We start from the raw sequence: 17,445 nt of genomic DNA on the forward strand, positions 1-17,445 counted from the left end.
GAGTTCCTTCCTAGTTAACTTTATTTATATAGTGCTTTTCAAAAGAAGTAACAGTGCTTCACATCTTAAAACAAAATAAGTAATAAACAAGGACAGGAGAATGAAAAAATATAACTCATTAAAATCATACATTAAAATAATATTTTTAAAAGTGTCTTCAGTTGTTGGATAACAGAGCCTGATGCCTGAACAAATTAAAAACAACCAATGTCAAAATAACAAGGGACAGTCTTCTGTTTATTGCACAAATCATACATGTTTCCAACTGAAACGGTAGAACACAATATTAGGCAGCAGTGGGATAAATCATCAAAAGCCTAAATATATATACAAGAACAAATAAAAACAGGGAGCGGGACAGAGAAAATTGTAAATTGAAAATGAGAAGGAACCAAACTTGATTCATTGTTTAACTGAATCCTACCGATATACTTAACAATTGGGGATGTCATTTACAGAAGAAAAACTAAAACCATCTTTGTATCTTCATTTTAAAAGTACTTCGTCCTCATATATAATAAACCTTTGCATCAATATCAATCCCATATTTTGACATTTTCTTAAGTCAAACATTGCTAAAGATTATTTCTATACAGTTTTAATATATGTACATGAATTCATCAAACATTTATAATCTCATACAAAAAGAGAAAAAGATGGACTTTATCACTCTCAAACAAAAACAACTGGCAAGCAGATCGATCCTCCCTCCTGTCCCCCCGGAAGGTCTGACAGGGCAGATGGCCTCAAATACAGATTGAGGAACGGCTTGAGGAACAAAGTTCAAAGAGAGCCAAACAGCAGTCTTTACATCTGGGCCGTATCCACAAAGCATCTCAAAGAGTGCTGATCCAGGATCAGTTTCAGATCTTAATGAATAAGATTATATGAACAGATCCAAGATCAGCACTGCTACCCAGATGTTTTGATCTCCAAAGACTGATCAAACCCCCGCTTCTCCTTTTCGGAGTATGAACTCTGGCAGAGACTGCTAGCTGGCATGAGCCGTGGATGTATGTATATTCAGGGCTCCTCAAACAGAAAAGTGAGAATCCTTTTGGATGTACTGTATATATACACAATGAGACCATTCAGGTGTTCCTGAGCAGCCCTCCAGCACAAAAACGTGTACTCTCAGAGAAAGATGGGTTAAGGCTCGCACAGACTATGATTTCAGCTGTCTTATGCCACGATATTACCATCACAGCCAAATTATCCACATTGTGGTCAAATTCTTAGGTCGTAAACAATTGTCGGACATCTTGGGTCGTTCAGTGTCAATGGCTCAACAAAGTTCTAGCAGTGTCAGAAATGTTGGGCCTTTATCGTGTTGGGTGGCTGGTGTTACGACTAACAAGAACATGGCCGACACTGATTATGCACACATTAAGTCAGATTAATATAATAGTTTGATTTAAACATTGACATGCTTTGCAAGAACGATTTCCCTAATTATATTGTTTACATGACATCTGAAACCAGGCTACTTGATTAGATTTTGATAAATGCTAAAAATCGGCCAATCAAAATAAAAGTTCCACCACAACGACCATGTTACTTTTGGGAAGCCTATTTGATTCTGAATTCAGACATATATACGTTTGTATGTAAAAACTATTTCTAAGACGCATACTTTAATTTTCTCAGAATATGCTTGGGAGGCTTGCGCTGCTGGTGCTGGCACATGCACAGATCAAATACACTGCTGAAGTTGTAATAGCCAATCGCAGAATGTGACGACAAAACTGAAGCAAATTGTACAATCTGGCCAGGTTGATATCAAGATTTTAATTTGGTAACATCGCACAGTGTGACATGCAATAATGGTAAAATACAGATTTTGACGTACAGCGTGGGAAGGCCTTTAGGGAGGTAGAGGCTTAGGTCAGGGTACTCGTCCAGGAGGAGTGTGAAGGAGGGAGGGGGTTAAGTTGATGGAAGGAAAGGGAATCTTTCAGCTGGAGCTCTGTTCAAGACACTCCTGCTAAGTGCATATCCCAAACTAAACAACTAGTCAAATACCTCTCTCATTTTACAACGCACCTTTACTTTACTGAGGTGTTCTGGGGAGCCAACGTAGCCAATGTTTCATAACAATGCATGGTTGGCCCCCCCAGCGCACACTTTGTCTATAAAACCCAAACATCCCTGATTAAAGTGCACTCAGTAGCGTGGGATGGGAGGTGTGGGGGGGGTTGGAAGGCGTTGGGCTGAGGGAGAGTGAAAAAAACCCACAGCAGAGTATAAGGGATGCAGTCACCAGGTATGAGCCATCTGCAGGCTAAGCTGATTGACCACATGCAGATGTTCTGAGGCTAACCCTAGAGAGGTTGTTAGGGGCTCTGGTTTGGCCCTTGAAAAAAAAATGAATGAATCACATTTTAGGGTTGATCAAAAGGTCTGAAGGTACATCAACCCCTTTTTTCAAATCCCCCAACAGAAAAGTAGAGGGGAAAGAGAGGGGGGTAACGTCTGCATTGCCGATGACGGACAAGTGATTGTGAGATGTGTGTGATGTTGAAGTTCTTATGTTCTCTGGCTTGGCAGAGCATAAGTGTGGGTGTAGATGAGTCTTACTGGTTGTGTAAGGATGTGAGCACTCATCAGCCTCCCTAGAACACTGGTTAGAACAAAATCAGGGTTGAGAGTGTATCAGCCCCCTCCCCTCAGACTGTGCATGAACACAATTGCCTACAATCACTCCCTGTCTGATTAGAAGTGAGGTTTTGTGTCTGTCTATACTAGTCACACTCCCTTTCAGTTGTTTCAGTTGTTTGTATGCATGTATGTATGTATGTATGTATGCGTGTGTCTGTGTACCTTTTTACTGTTACTTCATGGTCTCAGTGTTCATGTGTGAGCCAATAGTGCCTGCATATATGCATCAATACCAGGGCAATGCAGTGTGTGTGTGTGGCTGGCTTGTATATCTCTTTGGCTCAGGAGGACATGCACTGGACGTGGTCTGGCCCTCCATCCTCTTCATCAGAGGAATCTGGAGAGCTCCATGACTCATCAGTGTCTCCCTCTGCACCCTCCCGACGTGTCTAGGAAATAGAGAAAAAAAAAGAGGGAAAGAAATAAAGCGGGAGAAAGAGAGACTGAGAACGCTCAACACAATATTCCCTGTAGATACTCTTGGAGAAAGAGAACGCTCAACACAATATTCCCTGTAGATACTCTTGGAGAAAGAGAACGCTCAACACAATATTCCCTGTAGATACTCTTGGAGAAAGAGAACGCTCAACACAATATTCCCTGTAGATACTCTTGGAGAAAGAGAACGCTCAACACAATATTCCTGGTAGATACTCCTGGAGAAAGAGAACGCTCAACACAATATTCCTGGTAGATACTCCTGGAGAAAGAGAACGCTCAACACAATATTCCCTGTAGATACTCTTGGAGAAAGAGAACGCTCAACACAATATTCCCTGTAGATACTCTTGGAGAAAGAGAACGCTCAACACAATATTCCTGGTAGATACTCCTGGAGAAAGAGAACGCTCAACACAATATTCCTGGTAGATACTCCTGGAGAAAGAGAACGCTCAACACAATATTCCTGGTAGATACTCCTGGAGAAAGAGAACGCTCAACACAATATTCCCTGTAGATACTCTTGGAGAAAGAGAACGCTCAACACAATATTCCCTGTAGATACTCTTGGAGAAAGAGAACGCTCAACACAATATTCCCTGTAGATACTCTTGGAGAAAGAGAACGCTCAACACAATATTCCTGGTAGATACTCCTGGAGAAAGAGAACGCTCAACACAATATTCCTGGTAGATACTCCTGGAGAAAGAGAACGCTCAACACAATATTCCCTGTAGATACTCTTGGAGAAAGAGAACGCTCAACACAATATTCCCTGTAGATACTCTTGGAGAAAGAGAACGCTCAACACAATATTCCTGGTAGATACTCCTGGAGAAAGAGAACGCTCAACACAATATTCCTGGTAGATACTCCTGGAGAAAGAGAACGCTCAACACAATATTCCTGGTAGATACTCCTGGAGAAAGAGAACGCTCAACACAATATTCCCTGTAGATTCTCCTGGAGAAAGAGAGACAGAGAATGCTCAACACAATATTCCCTGTAAATACTCCTGGAGAAAGAGAACGCTCAACACAATATTCCTGGTAGATACTCCTGGAGAAAGAGAGACAGAGAATGCTCAACACAATATTCCCTGTAGATACTCCTGGAGAAAGAGAGGAGAGAGAGAGATGTTCTGGTTTGATTACTGGAAGAGACCTGGTGGGTGGTGCAGAGGAGCATCCTCCCTCCCAGTCTCAGCCACTCACCTACCAGAGTGTAGGCTCATTACATTTTTCTTGTGACGTGTTAAGGTTTTACCCTAGAAGTTAGTCACCCTTAATCATTTTTGTGTGTATAAACTGCATAAGATTTGACTTGCTTTAACAATTCAAATGGTTGCTTTGGTGTTGAATAAGCTAACGCTATTACTTAAAAGTTTTCCCTTGGGGTGTGATTCTACTGATGATAATGTTTCAGACCCCTTGCTAATTGAGAGAAAAACTCCCTCCCAGAGACTTCAGTGGACTGAGTCATAATTAAAATGTTCTAGTAGTAAGTGATAACGTTATCAAAGTCACAGCTTCTCTTTGAATTAGGTGTAACATTGTTTTACCCAATTAATATTTGAGGTCCACTGGTATTGCGAATGGTTTTCTGCTACTAAATGACACTGCTCTACCTCAATTGTCCATACTAGCGTAACTTGACCTTGAGACATCATTTAGATTGACAATTACATTAGTGAAAATCTAACACTATTATGTCTGAAAGTGCCCTGCTCTTTAATAAGTTATGCGTACGGTTTTTGTTTCAGGAGCATATTAACATGGTTACTGAACAAAACCTATGCATTACAGGCTACACAACCTCCACTTGTCACCCAATTTGCCCCAGGGTTAACCCATATGATTAATAACCCACTCTTTTCCCAGTCTGTAGGCGTAGACATTAAGTGAACACTAATCTCTGCGCATTCCATATGAGTCTTAGTTATTTACATTGATCTAATTTCCCTTTTTGATTTCAACCATCTGACTGGAACTCAATTAGTGATTTCTTACTGCCACCCAATATAATTGGTGCACACATAAAACCCTTGTATTTACAGTACACACCCAATGCAGAACCATTCATCATTTTGTATATGCATTTTCCAGAGCAAACAAGCTCTTTTATGTGTACATGCAACTCTTGCAGGGGTATAACCTCTCAGGAACGACTTAAGAGACCATTGGCCAGATGACGCAAGATGTCCCTAAAGAGGCAAAAGCTGCATAGTTTGCTGCCCATTTCAACCAGTTACAGCCTCTTTACAAAGCAACTCAGAAAGAATTCCAGCGGGGTGAACTGCATTTTAGGTAGACTCAGAATCGTATTGGTTAGGCAGAAAATAATTCATGGTTGTGTGTTATCTTTTAATCTTTTTCGTAAAACTTGAGGGTACGTTCCTCGTAGTCAACCTGCATTCAGCACTCAAAGTTCCCTCTGTCAGAATTTGTCGAGGTAGGACCAATGACGTATATAAACCCTGGATTGCTGATGCTGTATTGAAGGTGCCGGTTGGCCATATTGGCACTCCCTAGTATGAGCAGTCCTCCAAGGGAAAGAATGGAATTCTACAGTATTTCAATTAAAATGTTAAAGGACAAAATTACATGCATTTATTTTGTTGTTGTAGTGAGAACAGTAACATTAGTACTAAAAAGAAAATACCTTCAGGAAAATGTTTTATTTTTTATGTTTAGCTCACATAATATATTTTAAACTTATGCATTAATTAAGGTGTCTGTAGTAGAACAAACATGTCAAAAACTAATGTAGACATTAATGCATTTCTATAGCTTCCAAAATATGATTTTTTACATTTTTTATTACAATTGAGTGCCGCCAAGGTGGCAGCCCTGTGGCTTTAATACAGCGCCCCCTGCCAGTCATCCAGAGTTTATACACATCATTGGTTAGGACCCATGACAACTCCCAAGTACAAATGGTAAACGTGCGTAAATTCACTGAAGGAATTCAGAATGCAGTGACTCCAATCCATGTCAACTCTGAGGCGAGAGATAGGTTTTCTAGTAAGTGTGAGGGATTAGCCCTTTTCCTTTCTAGACATTGAACAGACAGCTTCCAATGTTTTCCGCTAAACCCCTCATTGATAACATCTTTATCAACACGCCTAAACCTGTCCTCAGTAATGTAGATTTTGGCCAGACTGATACACCGGTTAACCACCCTTATTTCTTTAAGTCCCCTACCCTCTTCACAGCTTACAACCAAGAACCCATTTAGTGTTGCTCATAAATGACAACCTAGAATCAACTATAATTACCTTGAATAGGATTTAATTATTTTAAAAGACCCACTCACTAGGTTCATGTCTTTCCTCTACCTTGATTAAATATACATTTACAAGCTCATATCAAATGTGGGGAGAAGAAAAGGTGATGTCTTTACTGAAGACTCATCTCTTCAGTGGGTCATATGATTGAGTGTAGTCTGGCCCAGGAGTGGGAAGGTGAACGGAAAGGCTCTGGAGCAACGAACCGCCCTTGCTGTCTCTGCCTGGCCGGTTCTCCACTTTCCACTGGGATTCTCTGTCTCTAACCCTATTACAGGGGCTGAGTCACTGGCTTACTGGGGCTCTCTCATGCCGTCCCCGGAGGGGGTGCGTCACCTGAGTGGGTTGATTCACTGTTGTGGTCATCCTGTCTGGGTTGGAGATCTTTGTGGGCTATACTCAGCCTGGTCTCAGGAAGGTAAGTTGGTGGTAAGTTGGCTGTGCTTTGGCAAAGTGGGTGGGGTTATATCCTTCCTGTTTGGCCCTGTCCGGGGGTGTCCTCGGATGGGGCCACAGTGTCTCCTGACCCCTTCTGTCTCAGCCTCCAGTATTTATGCTGCAGTAGTTTGTGTCGGGGGGCTAGGGTCAGTTTGTTATATCTGGAGTACTTCTCCTGTCCTATTCGGTGTCCTGTGTGAATCTAAGTGTGCGTTCTCTAATTCTCTCATCTCTTTCTTTCTCTCTCTCGGAGGACCTGAGCCCTAGGACCATGCCCCAGGACTACCTGACATGATGACTCCTTGCTGTCCCCAGTCCACCTGGCCATGCTGCTGCTCCAGTTTCAACTGTTCTGCCTTACTATTATTCGACCATGCTGGTCATTTATGAACATTTGAACATCTTGGCCATGTTCTGTTATAATCTCCACCCGGCACAGCCAGAAGAGGACTGGCCACCCCACATAGCCTGGTTCCTCTCTAGATTTCTTCCTAGGTTTTGGCCTTTCTAGGGAGTTTTTCCTAGCCACCGTGCTTCTACACCTGCATTGCTTGCTGTTTGGGGTTTTAGGCTGGGTTTCTGTACAGCACTTTGAGATATCAGCTGATGTACGAAGGGCTATATAAATACATTTGATTTGATGTCAAATGCTGTTGATGCTCTGATCCATTTGTCCATCAGCTTCAACAGTCCAGCCCTCAAAGGATGGTCAACAGAGGACGATGTAGAAGAGCGTCGAATTAACATCCACGCCAACGAGAATACACAGGGGCCTCATCACTGGCCAGAGAACAAAGGAGGGGAGCACTCATAACAAGCTCCCTGCAGGAATCAACCTTCCCCTCTTTTGCCCATCTCACACCTCTAGTCTACACCAAAGTTCCTATCAGGTCACGTGTGGTAAGTTTAATCGAATGGTACTGAGACGGCCTGTTGGAGACAGAGACCCAGCAGGGTCCCAATGAACACTGAAGAATAAGACTCAGCCAAACTACTTTTCTATTGAGAAGAATGGAGAGCACCCAGTGACAAACTCTTATTTCCTCAATGAAACAATGTAAACGGACTGAAAATGACATGGTTAAGTGTTGAGATGCATGTGTAATAAGACTGAATTTTACAATGTGTGCGACATGCTTTTCTGACAATTATAAGGTATTACCCTCATTCGTCCACGGAAAAGTACACCGTTTGGTATCTGTGGAATCACAGTCTTCACAAAGGCAGTGGAAGACGTTACGAGTGTACAAAGTCCCCTCCATTTATGTAGAAAATTAATTAACTCAGGCCCTGCCATAAGTCACAAAACAATGCAATCGGTGAATGGGGGCTGACCCGGTCCCAGGAATTATTCCCTCACCTGAGCCAATCACAGCACTGCTGACGAGACACCTCACCTCTTCCTGTCCAGGACTATAAACAGAATATGTGAATACCACTCCTTTTGTTCAGACCGTAAACCAGCTATATGGTTATTGTCATTTCTGAACTACAGAATCATTCAAGTACTACCCCCTGCAGGGACTTTGAGATACTGGACTTCTGACTCCTTTGTTTTGGACTCTACAGCATGGAGAGGTCCCTTTAGACTGCCGGTTACAGACAGGAAATACCTAAGAGTATCCAGCTCACCTCTTTCCCTGATTTAAACTTCAACATGTAACCTGTATGTTACTTTTATTATTACTGTCTATATTCCTTCTGTAATCCCTGCCTTGTTTCATTCTGAAATATGAAGAATAAGAATAATTGCTTGTTTGATCTTAGGCCCTCTAATCATCATTCCATGTAGGTGAAGGATTCTGTAGCCTATCACATTAATATATTATTTTGCTACATCAATTTTTCCATTCATTGCTTTACCCGGATTATTTCTAAATAAATTGTAGTTTTATAAAATATCTACTATCTCCAGAAATGCATTGCTGTGTCATTTTTAGCCTTCATAATGACTACAGTTAAACTGCATATATTTTTGTAGTTTTTTTGTTGCCTTATAGCAAGCGGTACCCTGTTAATCATTTCATAGCTATCATGCCTTGGAGCGCTACAGCAAGACAGGACACTATCAGCCAACGAAACTACACCAGTCAGAGAGAGTGAACAATTGTGAACTGCCTGTTACTGCTTCTAGTCAGTGCTGAGAAGATAGAAGCTTGTCAGCTCAAACTAACCAAAATTAGCACTGGCCATATACGGTTATATGTAATAGTAGGGTGTTGGCGCCGTGACAAACAATGGATGCTATGCCCAAATGTAAAGCAAGTGCCGAGCTAAGAATGTTCAATTCTGTAGTAGTGTTAACGTTACAGCCCTTTAGTGAAGCCTGTGAAATCTGGTGTTATATTTGCTCTTTGAGAAGGGTATTTCGCAAGCTCTGTCATTCAAATGTTTTCAGAGACACTACAAAAACATAGCAGGTTCAAAATAGCGCTTGATTTATGCTTTTCCTTTCAAGTGACAACAGAATTCAGTAGCTACAGCCCTACAATCGATTAACACATACTGAAGCTAGATAGTACACATTGTCAATGTATGGGTATTTTGTTTTCCAGCTGGATAGCATGAGGCAGTCTTCAGAGGCTCATTTTTAGCTGGAATCAGTGCAGTTCATCCTCCTTTCACGAGTAACAGTTTTTCATTCAAAAATAAAATCATATTTTTGGTGCTATCCAGTGATATTAATAAAAATAGATATCAGTTATCGGTAAATATTTCCACTAAAATCGGATCCCAAAAAATCACATATCGGTCTGGCTATAGCATACACACCCCTTACAGTGTTATGGTGTGTTCCACTCACCCTCTGGGACCGTCTGTTTCTCATGTGTCTCATGAGGAACCACAGGAGCTGGGTGTCATACTGATCTCCATGTCGAACAGTGTCCTCGTCACGCTCACGCTTGTTCTTCTTCATCACCTGAACGACCACAACACCAGTCACATCAAAACTCACAGCTTTGGTATGCAGAATCCAAGCCTATATGCCGTGGGATGTTTGGGATATGTTGAGGTTTGTGTGTGTGGAATCAATGGTATGAACCACCGTACGTCTTTGAGGCCCTTGAGCCCTGTGGGGTTCTCGGCAGTGGGGGCCCAAAGTTTAACATCATGATCCAGACCACTGGTGGCCAGACCTGGAAGGTGAGGGTGGGGCTCTAGGCAGTTCACCTTGGAGAAGAAGTTGAGAGAGTCAAAGGACAGACCGATTAGTTGGTGAGCATAAAACTGTGAAACGGATAGTGTTCAATTTCATTTAAGGGTTTTACTTGCACCTGCCCATTATCAAGCCATTTCCTTTGGCCATCATACATCTTCCCACCCACACACCATCTCTCCCTCTCACCACTCCTCCTTTGTCTCCCTCCATGAACTGGACTATGCGAGCTGAGACCTTGTCCCACAGGTAGATGTGTCCACAATCGCTGCCACTGATCACAAACTCACTGCTAGGACCATAGAAGTTAACACCCTTCACTGTGAGATGGAAAAATACAGGGGGAGGGAAAGAGACAGCGAGAGAGTATTATACTGGAAGTCACAGTTATAGCATGGTAAAACACCAGTGTTCGTGTTACTTATAATTGACTAGTTCATAATCATTCATTCCCCTTTTAACTCAGTACCTGTAGCGTTGTTGCGATGGCCCTTGTATCGCCTGCAATAATCTGCACCATCACTGTGGCTGGAGTCAAACAAGTAGATGTCCTCATCATTGTAACTAGTCAGGAGCTCTGAAGAGATTGACAGACATGGGACGCATTCAGCTGGACACAAATTTTGAACATAGAGATAGAAATAGCCTATGTAGAACAAAGCATTCCTCTCATATATAGAATAAGGAATCACCTCTGCTCTATTCATGGCATTTCTATCCCTGGTCACTGATGGGGAGGACAAACATGAGGACAGTCATAACAGCAAGAGCCAGAGGAACTCCGACTTCGAATAAAAGTGTGCTTGAGTCCTTGTGTTTTACCTGTTCCATCGTGACTGTACAGTAAGCAGGTAATGTTAGTTTTGGACTCGCTGGACACCAGGTGAGATGGACAGAACTTCTTCAGTACGCCATTATTAACATTCTCATTTATCTTCCTCTGATCATAGATCCTACAAAGATAGAAGGTGAGGAGAGGTAAGAGACAATCCAAGACAATGCACTTCTTTTGCTTTACGGACACAAGAGGGATTTGAGTCTAACCTGACATACTGATCTCTCCCTCCCACAGCAAAGTGATGTGTGTTGACAGGATTCACAAAGATGGTATACAACCCCACTTTCTTATCCCCCTCCTTCACCACCACCAGCTTACTGAGAGAAAAGGAAAAGAGGAAACAAATAGTAGAAAAGGGTTAAAAGGCTGTTATGTTCTACATTGGGACTTAAGTTTATCCCAGACTGGTCACATGATCAGGAAAAACAAATGGCCTTAGTACAGTAACATCCAGGCGATCTTGCAGTAATGACGTTAACACTTGCATATCAGACAGACATGTGATGTCACTCACTTGGCAGGCCGGTCGAGGCGAAGGTCGATGCCAAACACCACAGCATCCTCTCCAGCCGACAGAAAACAGCAGGGAGAGTCTGGCTCCAGGGCCAGCTGACACACACAGAGTAAACACAACATACTTAAATCAACTCAGCTTTCAGCTAAAAAAGGCTTAGAACGGCCGCATCTTATATGACAACCCATTCCCCACAGTATGGAGGAAAGGGTGTCGTTTGAGATGCCGCCAAAGTCAGGCCAGTAAGACCAGTAGCCAGACTCATTAACACGATACAACCATACCTTGTGTGCTGCCCCTTTATGCTGAGCCACTCTCTTGGTGTTCTTGCAGCGTTGCATGGCAGAGAGCTCAGCCACTCTAATCTGACCGTCCCGGGCACACATGGCCAGAGTTGAATCTCCACTGTGGGGAAGAAACTTGGCCTTTGGAGGAAGAAAGGTACATTTCAACATCTCTCAAAAAGGTCCTGAACCATATTTCTAGCTTTCCTTTCATATTTTTCACATGGTTTCTCAATGGGTGTCAACAACACCAGAAGTGTTCCCCTCCTTTCTACGGTCTCACCCTCACCTAGCCTGATTGTGCTCTCCTCCTCACCTGAAAGACATTGCTCTTATGCCCACTGTCAAACTCCAGCTCAGCCCGACGACGTGCCCAGTCCCACACCACCACTCGTAGGTCATCACTGCCAGAAGCCAGGCGTGTGCCTGAGGGGTTGAAGTGCAGGGTGTTCACACAGCCGGTGTGTCTCTCCAGGCGCCCTTGTAGCTCCAGCCTCTGGACCAGCCCCCGTGCGCCACACACACGTCTCACAAACTGGTGCGAGCCCCGGCCAATCTCCCTCAACCGCAGGGAGGACACCGCCCGCCATGATGGCTTGCCAAGATCACGCAGCTCCGCCCCCAGCCACACGTCCATGGCCTGCTCGTCTTCCTCTTCTTGCTCTTCCTCCTCCTCATCATCCTCCACTTCAGAGCTGGAGGAGTGGTGAGCGGTGCCACCGCTCGGGCGGTTCCTCTTTCTGGCGGCCCTCTTACCTGCATCTCTCTCCTTCACTCGCTCTCTTCTACCCCCCTCACCATCTCGCTCCCCTTCCTCGTTCAGGGAATAGAGGCCGCTGCCATCCACGCTGTCCGTGTCTTCCTCCTCCTCTCCCTCGCCAAGCACCCTCTCACCCTCTGCATCTGGCATTGGCTTGTCCTTAGCTCTGTCTTCTGCCTTTTTGGGAGCTGAGGGAAAGATGAGGAAGTTGTCACACATTGACAAAAAAAGCACTACTGTCAAGAAGCAGGGAGGAAACTTATCCACTGTAAAACAAATTGTTTGTAGAGTGTATAATGTCACAGTTATGGTGTCCTGTGTGTTGTGGCTACATGTTGGACTATGACAGCAACAGTTCTCTTATACTGCACTGGTTTGAGTCTATGATTAACTGCTTGAGAGCCAGCCTGTCCCTCTTGTTTGAGTCTATGATTGATTACCTGCTTGAGAGTCAGACTGCTCCTCTGTGGCTGTGGAAGCATCTCCCTCCCCACGCTGGTCCTCTCCTGGATCTGGCTCCTCAGACCCACCTGACAAACACACACAGATATGGCCACACATTCGCATTAGTCTTACGTAGCTGGCTCTGGTAGTGTGTCTTACTAGTAGTAGTACAACAGTGTATGTTCGTATTCCCAGTCGGCAACAGTGAGGCCTGGGTGATCAGTGAGGCCTACGTGATCCCTCACCATTAAGCTCACTGGATTTACCATCTGCCTCAGCCATCCTGCTTCTCTCTTCGTGTGGACAGGAGGAGAGCCTGGAATGAAACCGAGGCAGGGTCAAATGAATTAGTCTACCAGCTGCTTTTGAAAACTCCTAATAATAATAATACATATAGATTGCCAGTAATTGCAATATGTCCAAACAACTGACATGGCCTTCATTAAAGCAAGGTAGCATGACATGTCACTCAACAAGTCAGCTAGTTGTGACTGATGAACGAATTATGTTCTCAAGTCACGGTATGATTGGAAATCTTGCAAACTAGCCAACCTAGTTAGCTAACATATCAGCAACTAAATTAAATCGAGTGCACACTAACACATGACACTAGCTGCCAGTCTCTAGTTAGCTAACATAGGACTTGCAGCCTGTAGTTTGGAATTGGAAGCAAGTTAGCTAGCTAACGTTAGCTGTCCAACTAATCTTAGCTAGCTGCTGCAGCAACACTGACATTTAACAAAAGTCAAAACAGCTGACTGGCCTCCATGTCCATTCTGCTGTAGAGATAATGTTAACTACTTATTCTGTTAGTTGATTGGATTAGCAAATGTACACATTTTGGTACATTTAGTTAAACTTTGTTCAGGAGTTTGACCAATTTCACGCCAGTTAAAAGAAGTAAACAGCAATGGCTGGCATGCTAGCTAAAGATGTTACCTCTTAACTACAAGTCGTAGGCCCAACGAGCGTAGCTAGCTACAGTACGTCGTTTGTTCTAATCTTCTGCGCAGATTTACTGTCTACAACCTACTATACTAACGTTACTTAGCTAGCTATAGCTATAGAAAATCTTGGAGTAAAAACACACGACATGAAGAATGCGTGTCAAAAGAAACAGTCAAATTAAAGACTATGTGCGCTCACGAGTGTGTGCTAGCTCTGTTTATGTTTTGACCGTTCAGCTTCTGTTTTTCGGTCATTCCTTTTCCGGCGAAGGATTTCTTTCTCCGGAAATGTGGGTCTGTATATAAATAATGTACCGTGTCATCTAATGTAAATATTGTGAATATGTTGTTGTGGAAATTCTTACACAGGGACACTCAAAGTCAATCTGAAATGAATCATTGTTTATTTGTCAGCGCGCTGGAGAGGTCCCAACCAACTCAATGCACCATAGTACACATGTCAATCAGGAGCTCTCCCTGGGCAGTCCCAGCAGTTGCCTCATACACGGCTATAACAGACAAGCTATATTTGCATGATTTAGCATAATTAATTAAGCATTATCATTTGGTTTAATTCATGTGACCAACCAATACAGGTTCATAACATGTGGCAGACCAATAGCTCAAGAGGCTTCTTCTCTCTCAGCTGAGACCTTGAAACTGAGATATCTTTCGTTCTCAAAACAAGGTCTGGGCGTACTGCCAAATTGCAGCTACTGATAGGGAGGATTCATTCAGTCAGCCACTTGCATGAACATAGAAATTGGTTTATAGAACAGCACATGAATAGAACACAGAAATTAGTTATAAGAAAAGCAACAAACATTAAAATTCCCATTACAATGTAAAAAAGTGAAGTTAGGTGAAAATTGTTTCCCACCTGTAGGACACTCAAAATGGCATCGTATTACGCATGATTGATTGATCAACATACCAATTATACCCTATCAATTGTTATGTAATTTATTATTACAATTTAATAACTCTGAAAAGCTTTCGGGCCTGGGTGATTTCAAACCACCAACCTTTAAATTAACAGTCTAAGGCGGCGGAGAAGATTGAGGTTATTCGATTAGTTTGCATCGGGTGAAGTGATTGCATTCTGGAACATGTGTGGTGACACTGATGGTTTCTCGGTAACTAATGGCATCTACGGTTGTGTCTGAAATGATTCTACATAGCATGTTAGAAGAACTAACACAGCAGGTTAGGATAATTAACTTTGCAGGATAGGATAATTAGGTTGAGGTTAGGAAAAGGTTAGGATTTTATAGAAAATAGATGTTGTACATTTCTGAATGATGCATCATGCTACCTTGTTGACAACATGACAGAGCTGCACAGATTGCTGTTAGATTTGTGCAGGGCGAACCTTCCTCACCAGCTTCGCCCGTTCACATGAGGCCATAGCCTTGTATAACCCGAGTCAGCTTAATTAAATCCGCTCAATGAGAGTGGTGGATCAAATCAAATCAAATGTATCTATATAGCCCTTCGTACATCAGCTGATATCTCAAAGTGCTGTACAGAAACCCAGCCTAAAACCCCAAACAGCAAGCAATGCAGGTGTAGAAGCACGGTGGCTAGGAAAAACTCCCTAGAAAAGCCAAAACCTTGGACGAAACCTAGAGAGGAACCAGGCTATGTGGGGTGGCCAGTCCTCTTCTGGCTGTGCCGGGTGGAGATTATAACAGAACATGGCCAAGATGTTCAAATGTTCATAAATGACCAGCATGGTCCAATAATAATAAGGCAGAACAGTTGAAACTGGAGCAGCAGCACGGCCAGGTGGACTGGGGACAGCAAGGAGTCATCATGTCAGGTATTCCTGAGGCATGGTCCTAGGGCTCAGGTCCTCCGAGAGAGAGAAAGAAAGAGAGAAAGAGAGAATTAGAGAGAGCACACTTAAATTTACACAGGACACCAAATAGGAGAAGTACTCCAAATATAACAAACTGACCCCCGACACATAAACTACTGCAGCATAAATACTGGAGGCTGAGACAGGAGGGGTCAGGAGACACTGTGGCCCCATCCGAGGACACCCCCGGACAGGGCCGAACAGGAAGGATATAACCCCACCCACTTTGCCAAAGCACAGCCCCCACTCCACTGGGGGGTACCTATGTAAGAATAGCATTCAACATCATAGTGCCCTCCAGCTCATCATTAAGCTCAGGGCTCTGGGTCGGAACCCCTCCCTGAGCTACTGGGTCCTAGACTACCTGACGGACCAACCCCAGGGTATGAAGGTAGGCAACAACACCTCCGCCACGCTGATCCTCAACACAGGGGCCCCACAGGGGTGCCTGCTTAGCGCCCTACTGTACTCCCTGTTCACCCATGACTGCGTGGCCACGCACGTCTCCAGCTCCATCGTCAAGTTTGCTGAAGACTCAACATTGGTATGCCTAATTACCAACAACGACGAGAGGGAGGAGATGCGAGCCCTGGCTGAGCGATGCCAGGAAAATAACTTCTCCATCAACGTCAACAAAACAAAGGAGCTGATCGTGGACTACAGGAGACAGCAGAGAGAGCATGCCCCCATCCAAATCGATGGGGCCGCAGTGGAGATGGTCAGAAGTTTCAAGTTCCTCGACCTGAAATGGTCCCTTCACACTGACAACTTCAGGAGGTTGAAGAAATGTGGCCTCACAAACTTCTACAGATGTATTCTGTCAGGCTGTATCAGCACCTGGTATGGCAACTGCAATACCCGCAACCACAGGGATCTCCAGAGGGTGGTGTGGTCAGCATAACACATCATCGGGCGCACACTACATGCCCTCCAGAACATCTACAGTACCTGGTGTCACAGAAAGTCTAAGAAAATCATCAAGGACCTCAGCCCCTCGAGCCACGGCCTATTCACCCTGTTAGCATCTATGTAAAAGGTGGAGATAGGCATATCTTGCTCTTCAGTGTAATCAGAGGGCTAATATCAATACTATGCATGCCAGTCTCTCTTGGCAAAAGGTAGAGGAGAGACTGGCTGCACTTCTTTTGATAAGAAACATGAATATGTTGAAATTTCCAAATGGTTTGCATAGTCAATTTACACACAACTCTGATATACAGACTTACCCTTCTAGACATGCCACCAGGGCCCTTTTCCCAGTCTGCAAATCCAGAGAAAATTCAAGAAAATGTACTGAATTATACAGAGCCATGATTGCATGGAACTCCGTTCCATCTCAGATTACTCAAGTGAACAGCAAACCTGGTTTCAAAACACAGATAAAGCAACACCTCATGGCACAACCCCTCTCCCCTATCTGACCTAGATACTGTATTTTGTGTGTCTGTACTGATACGGCTATGTGTGACTTTTAAAACATATGCAGTTCTGTCCATAAGCTGCTCTTGTCTATACATGGTCAGAGCTCTGGAGCTCTAGAGTTCCTCTGTAGAGACAAGAGAACCTTCCAGAAGACAACCATCTCTGCAGCACTCCACTAATCAGGCCTTTATGGTAGAGTGGCCAGATGGAAGCCACTCCTCAGGTGTCTAGTTAGACTGTAAGCTCTCCTTCCAGACTCACATTAAGCATCTCCAATCCAAAATTAAATCTAGAATCGGCATCCTATTTCGCAACAAAGCCTCCTTCACTCATGCAGCCAAACATACCCTCGTAAAACTGACCATCCTACCGATCCTTGACTTCGGCGATGTCAT

At 43.7% G+C, this 17,445-nt stretch overlaps 1 protein-coding gene across 2 annotated transcripts; it reads right to left on the minus strand.

Annotated features, from left to right (window-relative positions):
• Positions 1-210: 210 nt before the first annotated feature.
• On the minus strand, positions 211-14,028 carry LOC124009397 (DDB1- and CUL4-associated factor 8-like). 2 transcript variants are annotated; one of them, XM_046321197.1, is made up of 13 exons: positions 13,967-14,028; positions 13,066-13,136; positions 12,817-12,906; positions 11,933-12,564; positions 11,617-11,757; positions 11,333-11,427; positions 11,025-11,135; positions 10,803-10,933; positions 10,450-10,557; positions 10,170-10,300; positions 9,875-9,994; positions 9,627-9,743; positions 211-3,047 (listed from the first exon to the last, which is right to left on the minus strand). In XM_046321197.1, the coding sequence occupies exons 1-13, from the start codon at positions 14,020-14,022 to the stop codon at positions 2,940-2,942; spliced, it is 1,911 nt and encodes a 636-aa protein (XP_046177153.1). In that variant the 5' UTR covers positions 14,023-14,028; the 3' UTR covers positions 211-2,939. The 2 variants fall into 2 exon arrangements, with proteins under 2 accessions (XP_046177153.1, XP_046177154.1); XM_046321198.1 differs by having other exon boundaries at positions 13,760-14,023.
• Positions 14,029-17,445: the final 3,417 nt, after the last annotated feature.

Source organism: Oncorhynchus gorbuscha, linkage group LG22, assembly GCF_021184085.1.
Source record: "Oncorhynchus gorbuscha isolate QuinsamMale2020 ecotype Even-year linkage group LG22, OgorEven_v1.0, whole genome shotgun sequence".
NCBI lineage: Eukaryota > Metazoa > Chordata > Actinopteri > Salmoniformes > Salmonidae > Oncorhynchus > Oncorhynchus gorbuscha.